We start from the raw sequence: 10,345 nt of genomic DNA on the forward strand, positions 1-10,345 counted from the left end.
AGACTTCTGTTAGATGGAAATCACAATTCATTTGTGTAGCTGTGTGAAACGTGGGGACAACCAGCAAGTACAGTACTAAACTTGTCTTTCAAAACAGTCCTGTGTCTAGTATCTGGTAGAAAAAATATGGGAATTCTTTAAGGCTTGGAATACTTTGAAAATATCTTTTCTTTTGCAATGTGCTTTGGTGTATTACCTGTATGCATTTCTCTGTGGGAATGAGAACTATACACAGTTGTGAGATGCCATGTGGGTGCTGAGAATCTGACCCAGGTCCTCTGGAAGAGCAGCCAGTGCCCTCCACTGCTTCAGCCCCTAGAAACTTATTTAAATACACTTCTTGGGGGCTCTTGAGAAGGCTCTCTGGACTAAGAAGGCACACTGCCTCTATTGAAAACTCAAGTTTAGTCCCAGTACCTTTATGTGGAACCTCAGCACTGTCTATAACACTGACTGACTCCAAAGGCACCTTAACTGAAGTGAATATTCCCACACAATGGCACAAGTATAACCACAGAGTTATATTTTATCTCAGTATCTTAACAGACATTAGTGATTATTGGTTAGCATGGATTTTGTTGTACACTGAAGAAAATAGTCCTACATGTCTATCCTGAGTTCTCAGGACCAGATACCGAGTGACATTTTTATACAATGACAGAATGATATCAAGAGATCTGGCCATAGGGATCTTCTTCTTATCCCAGACTTCACTGGGCTTCCTGGGGAACTTAGCCTTGCTTTGCTGTCTTATTGTCTCTTCCTTCAATGGGATAAGGAAAAGGCCCACAGACCTGATTGTCAAACACCTGACCTGTGCCAACATCTTGGTCCTTCTCTGCAAAGGAGTCCCTCAGTCAATGGCTGCTTTTGGTCAGACATATCCTCTAGGTAACATTTCATGCAAACTGGTCTTTTACTTTTCTAGAGTTGCTAGGGGCATATCCCTTGGTTCAACATCCATGCTGTGTGTCTTTCAGGCCATCACCATAAGTCCCAGCAATTCCAAGTGGGCACAGCTTAAGGTCAGAGCCCCCAACATCATTGGTCCTTCCCTGGGCTTGTGCTGGGCCCTGTGTCTATTTGCAAATAGCTTAATTATTGTGAGACTGACTGATATGAAGGATAAAGGCAATCATACTGAATTAAGACAATTTTTGCACTGTTTAATAGTAAAAGTTAACAAACAAACTTCCACATTATATGCTATTCTATTAGCTTTCAATGATATTATGTCTTTGGGACTCATGATGTGGGCCAGTGGCTCCATGGTGTTGATCTTGTTCAAACATAAACAGAGGGTCCAGCATATCCACAGATCCCTGTCTAATAAATCACTTCATGAAACCAAAGCCACACAAAGAATACTTATCCTTTTGAGCAGCTTTGTGGTCTTTTATGTAGCCTCTGTCATCTTAATGATGTATTTTTCTGTTCAGGATGGAGGAGATACATGGGTGACCCATGTCAATGTGGCCATCAGTGCCTGCTTCCCAGCACTCTGCCCCTTTCTCCTTATTGGACAATACACCAGGAATTTTCACCCCTGCAGTACATGAGTATATCAACAACTATTTTTTCTTGTGTAATCAGAGCACTCTAAAACATAGACTTTTATATACTATTTTATATTCAGTTTGATCCCTGGTCATCAGATTGCTTCTGTAGTTATAATTTCTCATAACATTCTTTGCAACACAGGTTTTAATCCAATTGCTGTCAACTGTTTCAAGTTAGAGCATTGAAGTACTAAAGTAATTCAAGATTTGAGGTGTAAAGATTGTGAGTACTGTGATGATTTATAAAGGTCTGATTATCATTCCATGATCTGTTGTATAGACATATTTAATCAACACTGATTTGTAGATAGACCATTGTTCTGAGGAAGAATGGAGCCCCAAACTAATTCAGAATAAATTAACACTTCTGTAAGATGCCCACGAGAGTGGTGAGATTAGGGCACCCTTAGAATTTGCTGGTGTCACACAGCACACAGAATTCAGGGTGTGACTAGGGACTGACTGTCTTTCTTGTGTACTGATGCCCAGTGACTAACTCGGTGAAAATGCCAGGTGAGATGTGGAAATGCTAGTTTTTATATTCATGTAAATATCCAGATATGAAATGAGCAGAAATGGGGTAAATTATTTAAAAGCAGCTTATTGGATACAACTAATTTGAAATATTTCTCATTTATTTTTATGTGTTTTGCTTTCAGGTATGAATGTTTACTATGAGCATTCCTGGTATGGTGCAGTTCAGATTATGTTGTGAAAAGCCTTGGGACTGGAGTGATGAACTACTCTGATTTGCCATGTAGGTTCTTAGAATGAAATCGAGCTCCTCTGCAAGAGCAAGTATTATTCTGTACCATGGAGCCCTGCCCTCAATAGTTGACCTCTAAGCCACAAGACTCAGATAATTATGACTGTCAAGAGGTATAGACTGAGCAAGTTTCCAACCAATGACTGTTCTAGCCAGAAACCCATTCCTAGAGAGCAAGCCCACTCCTGATGATGCCTAGAGCACTAGGACCTTCAGCCGGAACGACCCGCAGACCTAGGATAGCACCAAATACAATTGGAGAAAAAGGTTGACAATATAATGATGCCTAATGATATGCCGCTGTATTCATAGACTGGTACCCAAAGCAGTTGTCGTCAGCAAGGATTCATTTTGGAACTGACCTACAGCCAAACATTAGGTGGACCTTGGAGAATCCTGCAGAAGAGGGAGAGAAAGAATTGTAGGACCCAGAGGGGTCAAGAACACCACAAGAAAACCTACAGCATTGACTAACATGGACTCATTGGGGTTCATGGAGACTGAATCAATAACCAAGAAATCTGTATGAGACTCACCTAGGCCCTCTGCATCTATGATGCAGTTGTGTAATTCGGTCCTCTTGTGGGACTCACAACAGTGTGAGCAGGGAGTATCTCTAAGTCTTTTATTGGCTTTTGGGACTGTACTCCTCATATTGAGTTGCCTTGCCCAGCCTTCAATACATGGGAGGTGCTTAGTCTTACTGCGGATCCATATGCCATGTTTTATTGATATCTATGGGAGACCTGTCCTTTCATGAACAGAAATGGAGGGGGAGTAGATTGTGTGGTAGGGACAAAGTGGTGTTAGTGGGGAAGGGACTGAAAGGAGATGAGGGAATAGAAACTATGGACATGATATCAAACAAATTAATATTTTCAAAAGGGGAAAAAGAAGTATAGATTCAAACTAACTAAAATTAAGATTGTTCCTCAGAAGGTAGGGTTACCATGTTATTTATAATAAAACAATAAACCAATATGAGCTAGAATTCTTCTATATTGAGGAATGTTGACCTATATAAGAATATCCAGGGAAGTGTGTGTTGCACCCATATTTGTTGGTTAATTATAAAGGACTTGTTATGAATTTATTTTTGTAGTCTTCTAGAATTCTCTGTGATCACAAATATATACTAATAAAACATTTCCTCTGCCATCCTTCATTTATCTCTGTGTCATGCTGAAATATGAAAGTGTAGAGAATATCTTAGCGATTTGGGTATCCAACTTGGCTTGCCCTAAATTCACTCCTTCATGAACAATACAGCTAGCAGTGTTTGAGCCTACTAAGATCCACACCTGCAAAGAGTTTTATGCATATCTTCTATAAACAATTACATATGTTACTTCTCTTATAAATCATTAAACACTGAATTTTTATTGGTACATATTCTGGAACATAAACTGAGATCTATGGACAGAAAGCTGCAGCTAGCTGCATTCCAGTGCAAGTGTTATAGAGGAAACTTCTATCGTAGTAAATATTTATTAGAATGAGTAAGCTTTAGCTTGGTTGTAAAGGGTGCAGACTGGTGTTATAGTAGACATGAGTCTGGTTCCCAGCACCCATGTTGCTCATCTCACAGCTGCCTGAAACTCCTGTAAAAAAACAACCTGTTCTATCATGTGTAGTATCTTAGTTATAGTTTGTATTGCTCTCAAAAGACACCATGATCATGGCAACTTTTACAAATAAAACTTCTAATTGTGGTGGCTCATTTACAGTTTTAGAGGTTCAGTCCATTATTATCATGGTGGGGAGCATGGTAGTAGGAAGGCAGATGTGGTGCTAGGGGAAAAGCTGACAGTCCTACGTCTTGCACTGGGTAGTATCATGAGCACAGGAAACCTCACAGCCTACCTCAAGTAACAAATGTCCTTCACCAAGGCCATGCCCACTCCAATATTCCTAATATTGCTACACTGTATGAGATTATAGGTGATCAATTACATTCAAACTACCACATATAGGTAACTTCAATCTTCTCAAAAACTCGTGGTAAAATATAAAATAGTGGAAATGGGTTCATTTAAGATATAAGAGCTAGCTACCAATATGCTTAAGCTATTGGCCAAGCAATATTTTAAATAATGTAGTGTCTGTGTGAGTATTTATGATCTGAGCAGCGGCTGCGAACAAATGAACAGCCTTGAACAACAATGTCTTTCTTCAATACCTAAAACATCAAACAACTATATCCTGAGTTAAAAGTATTCTGTTATTTAGCTTGGACATACAGTGACAACACCTTAGACCAAGTATCTTGAAGGAGGCCACTCCCTGTGTCAATCCTCCTTTTATATCCTTAAAGGAGCATGAATAGGCTTGATTTCTCTGGTCTTTGGTCAACGTGGAAAGGATCCACTTCTGTGAGCCATCTCAATACCCAAAACACCAAGAGACCATACCCTAGGTCACGATAGATATCTTGTTTGTTGCCACATCTTGTGTTATAATCTGTTTTCTTGGCCTGTCACCTTGGTACCCTGCCCCTTTAAGAGACAAGTTTTACCCACTCCCAACCTCTCCCTTTCTGCTGAGGCAAGCATATCTCTTGCCTTCTCTCCAGCCAGCACTCTATTCATCTCTCTTCTGAAGAGGAAACTGCTGCCTCTCTCCATTTCACTTTCTCTCTTCTTTCCTCTCTCCTCTCTCTTTCCTCTTTCTCTGTTCCCCCTTCTCCCTCCCCTTCTCCCCTCTCCTCCATAACTGCCAGATGGCAAAGCATAGCCCCCTCCATGTGCACTTCCTGAGATGCAGAAAGCAGTTCCCTCCAGGCAACCCAGTAGCAGCTAAATGAGCACGTTCTATGGCATCTGCATGTGTATTTGACAATGTTACAGATGATTCTGGTTATAATAATTATACGAGCACATTTATTCTTTGTGTTCTTTTTCTCCTTCCACACCAGTGGCTTCTGAAAATGTGGAAATGTTCTTCTGAAACAGTGGGTGTGTGTATGATAATATGAGTCTTCTTGACCTGATAGAGTGGGCAGGCATTAAAGCTGTAAAGCAGATTATGGGAAAAAACCTGACTGATGAAAGAATTGAGGAAATTGGGAAAATGTGGAAAATTGGTCTTTGCCTGATTATAAAACATGGCAAAAGAATTATCCTGAAACAGAAAAGAACTTGGCTATGATGAATAAATTTTCTGAAGAACCTAGGGTTTAGGACTGACTTCTATGGCCTTATAAATCAAAATTGTTATTGTGAGGAACAACAATGAGACCAACTGGACTATACTTCTATAACTGCAAGAAGATAGCCTCTGAGGTGAAAGACTCAGAAGTTGTTTTATGATAAACTCAGCTAAGAATTAAGAATATAGTTTCTGGCATGTGACTAGTGAACTGGGAAAAATTATATTGGTTGATGTTCTGATTTAAAAGAATCTATACTTCTTGGGAACTGCAATGATTAACCTGTGATGAGAAAAAAGAATCATTTTCCTTGTGTAAAATTTACAATAAAAGTCTGAGGTTTGAAACTCAAGGCAGAAGAAGAAGGAGGAGGAGGAGGAGGAGGAGAAGGAGGAGGAGGAGGAGGAGGGAGGGGGGGANAGGGGAGGAGGAGGAAGAGGAGGAGAAGGAGAAGAAGAAGAAGAAGAAGAAGAAGAAGAAGAAGAAGAAGAAGAAGAAGAAGAAGAAGAAGAAGAAGAAGTTGTCCTACAGCTGATAACCTGTCAGCTTATATCAGAATCCTGTCTTAGTGTACTCATTTTGCCTTCCAGACATCCCAGATTTGAGACACACTTTTCTGCTGAGGCTGGTCCCTGGCACATAACCCCTTAATCTTGTACTGTTCCCAATACCCACTAAATAAACTATACCCAAGAACTCTCTGGCATGACATATTTGTCTGTCTCTCCCACCAAGAGGACCCACTAAGACCTCGGCCTGCCTGCCACTGCCCCTCCTAGGACCACTGCTGCCATCCCTTGTGGGACTGGCCTTGGGGCACCAGTCTTATAAATGATAACACCTTAAGTCAGACCTCTTTTCATTAACCTTGAAAGAGGAAGAGCAGGCTGAAATTCTCTGACTTTCAGTCAAGGTGCAGAGGACCCACTTCTGTGGGTACCTATACAGACCATGATGAGGATATACACAGAAACACCTGACCTGAGCTAGTGGGATCTCACTAAATTGAATATGTCCCATTGCATCAGTTTTCAACAACTGAACAGTGTTACATACAGTGAGACGGATGAGAGGCATGCCTTATTAACCTTTGTAATCCCCAATCATAATACATTGCCCATCTTGCTTCCTCATCTTGTAACTTGTCATAAACAGCTGTACATCTGTGTATAACATAGAGGAAAAGCAAGGCTGGCTCTCAGTCTTAATACTGATCTAGTAAGTCCTGCCACAATAGGAGTATTCTCAGGCATTACAGGTTCCTGCATAGGGACCTTTCTCCTATTTCTCCAAGTCAAGAACATGATACTAAAAGGTACTGACCCAGATAAACAATCTCTAAATCTAGAATATTCTACTAATGCAACAAAATGTACACATCAGTCTCAAAGAGGAAAATTGCTCACTTTCAGGGCAAGCATTGTGGCTCTCACTTTGATTTCTCCCTCAGTCACTGTTTTAACACTTTGATGGATCCTGGTTTTAAGTCATTCAAAGACTCAAAAGCACTGATTAGGCTCTGTGGTAGTTTGAAAGAAAATGTCTCCTAAAGGGAGTGGTATTGTTAGGAGTGTTGCCTTGTTGGAGGAAGTGTGTCACTGTGAGGGTCAGCTTTGAGGTCTTCTCCCATGCTTCTCTCAGTGTGATAGTCAGTCAACTTCTTGTCACCTCTGAATTAAGATGTCTGACTCTCAGCTCCAGCACATCTTCCTGCATGCCTGCTCTGCTTGCTACCATGAGGATAGTAGACTGAACACCTGAAACTATAAGTAAGGTCCCTAAATTAAGTACTTCAATTTAAAGAGTTGCCATGGTCATAGTTTTTCTTCACAGCAACAAAAACCCTAAGATATATGTTAATATCAGGAGTGGAGTATTGCTGTGACCATACTTTTGTTTTGCAAAATATAGATTTTGGTAATTTGGTTTAGTAAATTAGTGGAATACTTTAGGCACTGCTTAATAGGTATAATAAGAATATGGAAAGCAATGGTACTGATAATGATTGGAACTATCAGAAGCTGGCTCAAGAAGTTTCAGAGAAGAACTTCAGTATGTTACCTAGAAATCATTCTTGTGATATTTTTGGGATGAAAGTGAGTGTGTTCTGGTTTTGCCTAATGAGTCTGCTTGATGCTGAAGTAAAGAGTTATGGACTGAATCTGTCAGGAGAAGAAATCTGAAAACAGGCTCGTATAGACTCTGTCATGTGAATATTAGTGGTAACTCTAATGAAGATATATAATTAAAAGAAACAGGCTAAGCAAGGTAAGTTATAAAACATAAATTTTAGAAGAACAAGGAGTTGGAATGGAGCTAAATCCTCTGTTCAAAGTGATAAATGGATGAAGAAATAGAATACAGGGTGTCGTGACTGAGGCACGATCCTACACAGCTAAGTTTCCAACTTGTAAAAGCAAACAAATGAAAAGCTTAGAGCTTGGTGGGTTGGGGCACACGTTTAATTCCAGCACTGGGAAGGCAGAGGCTGGCAGATCTCTGAGTCTGAGAACTACTTGGTCTACAGAGCAAGTTTTAGGACAGTTGAGCTGTGAAAAAACAGAAAGCTGGTTAAATGTAATTGAATGAGGGGAACATGGACCAGCCCCAGCAAGCAGAACTTGGTAACTTTGTTTATGTGCTTCTGGCTTTTGCATAAGGAATAATAAGAAGGAGCTATGGAATAAAGTCAGCGAGGCCAGTCATGTGTCTGTGGTGTCTCTGACAGGAGGCCTTGTAGAAATGATGTTGCATGAAGCTGTGAAGTTGAGGCATTGCTTGCTGCAAGAAACCGAGCGGTTTAGAAGCTAGAGTTGTTAGATACCTGCTGAGGCGAACTGCTAACAAGGAGTAGAACCAGCCAAAGAGGAAAAAGTGTGCTGTAATAAACAAATGTGATAGAACTGGAATTTGAGGAGCATTTTAACATCACACGTGAAGAGGAAGTGTTTAGAGTTTTCCCAGCTTGTTTTTGGCCTCGCTTTGGTTCAGAATTTCCTCTTTATAATGTTTTTCCTGTGTTTTAGAATGGTTATAAATATTCTTTGCTGTTATATGTTGAAAGTATGTGATCACCTTTTTGATTTTGATTTTTACATTGACCAAAGTTAAGAGATTGCCATCAGCCAGAGAAGAGACTGCCCTTTGAAACAAGTTTGGGACTGTTGAAGACTATCGAGTCTTCTGTAGTTGGACTGAATGTATTTTTGCATTATGTTATGGCTATAAGCTTTTGCAGGCAAGGGAATGAAATATGGTAGTTTGCAAGAAAATGGCTCCCAAAGGGATCTATATTATTAGGAGGTATGGCCTTGATGGATGAAATGTGTAGGGTGGGCTTTGAGGTCTCTTCCCAAGCTTTGCTCAGTGTAACAGTTAGTTGACTTCTTGTTGACTCCGCATCCAGATGTAGGATTCTCAGCTCCAACACCATGTCTGCCTGCATGCTGCCAAGCTTACCATGATGATAATAGACAGATTCTCTGAAACTGTAAGTGAGCCCACCCAATTAAATGTTTTTTTTTTTATAAAAAATTCCATGGTCATAATATCCCTTCCTAACAACAACAACAACATAAACAAGCTAATAGAGGTTTGCTCTCATTTTCCTCCAGGAAGCAGTTTGATACAAATTGTCTTAGCCCTATATAAAACCATCCCACATGTGGATCTACTGAGGCAATTTTAACTCACAAAATCATGGCCCATTTTGTGAATTTACAAAGCTATAGGATCACAAAAATCCCTGCTCTATGGTTACAGTTGAATTGACATCCCTCTTCATTCTGCACTGAACTCAGTCCTTTCTAACTCATTGAATTGTTCATTGAACATCATCTCTCTCATGCCCAGTTCTCCCAGGAATGCATTTCCTTCATTGTTTTTGAATTACCTCATTTTCTTGAGTTTTTTACAACTAATAATCATCAACATCTCTATGTAAATCCCTTAAATTGTATGCACCATCTTTAAGCATTAGCATTTATGCCTAGGAAGTGTGAGTAGTGATGTTTTTATTTCTCACTTTCATCCATTTCCCTTTGTTCAGACATTAGAATTCATGCTTATGAGGTATTGGCTATGACTTACACTTCCCTTCTGTTGCAAAATACTATTTTAAGGTTTGTTACTTTAGTTTATGCTCTGAAACATTTGTTTAATGATGCAGAGATGTATTTTATGAAATAAAATTACCTGTAGTCAGGAGGTTGCCTCATCAACTAGCTGACCGGAAGTTGTAGGGAGGAGCCAGGTGTTGAAGAGTTTTTAAGGAGGGATGAAGAGAAGCATGAGAACTTTCAGGGAGGCTCAAGGAAGTGAGCTAGGTGAGCTGCTTCTTATTCAGTCTCTCTGTGGAACAGGATCCTACCTCAACCACCGAATCTTGAGTTCTTTAAATGGATAGAGATTTAGATAAGTTCCTTTTGTAGGTTAGAAAGAGGCTGTGTCTGAGGGAACAGAATTTGCTCATATTGTTGCTCTTGTGACCTAACTTTTGCTGGTAGCAGTGGACTTGCAATTGCTTCCTAGGATAGCCATGGTTTAATAGGCAGCAAAAATTAAAAAAGAAAACAACACCCTTACTGATCTCTGTCTAATTTTTACAAAGTGTTCCGACATTGTGGCTCCTAGAATAGTCTAGTTATACAGATTAGAGGTGTTCTCTTTCCCTTTCATACTGTCACTGTTAGTGCCAAGTCAACACTTCTGGCAGCCCCATTCTTCTCTTTAAAAACTATCATTTTTCTAAGGCTTATGCAACATCATGGAATAAGAAGGAGCTGAAGCAGAACAGGAAGAAAGAAAGAAAGAAAGAAAGAAAGAAAGAAAGAAAGAAAGAAAGAAGAAAGAGAGGAAGGAAGAAGGAAAAAG

General features: G+C 39.9%; 1 protein-coding gene across 1 annotated transcript; it reads left to right on the top strand.

Moving 5' to 3' along the window:
- The first annotated feature begins 662 nt into the window (after positions 1–662).
- On the top strand, positions 663–1,559 carry LOC126491691 (vomeronasal type-1 receptor 4-like). Its single transcript, XM_050127524.1, has one exon. The coding sequence runs from the start codon at positions 663–665 to the stop codon at positions 1,557–1,559; it is 897 nt and encodes a 298-aa protein (XP_049983481.1).
- Positions 1,560–10,345: the final 8,786 nt, after the last annotated feature.

The sequence above is a fragment of the Alexandromys fortis genome, unplaced genomic scaffold (assembly GCF_014885135.2).
Source record: "Alexandromys fortis isolate MF-2015 unplaced genomic scaffold, M_Fortis_MF-2015_v1.1 scaffold_267, whole genome shotgun sequence".
NCBI lineage: Eukaryota > Metazoa > Chordata > Mammalia > Rodentia > Cricetidae > Alexandromys > Alexandromys fortis.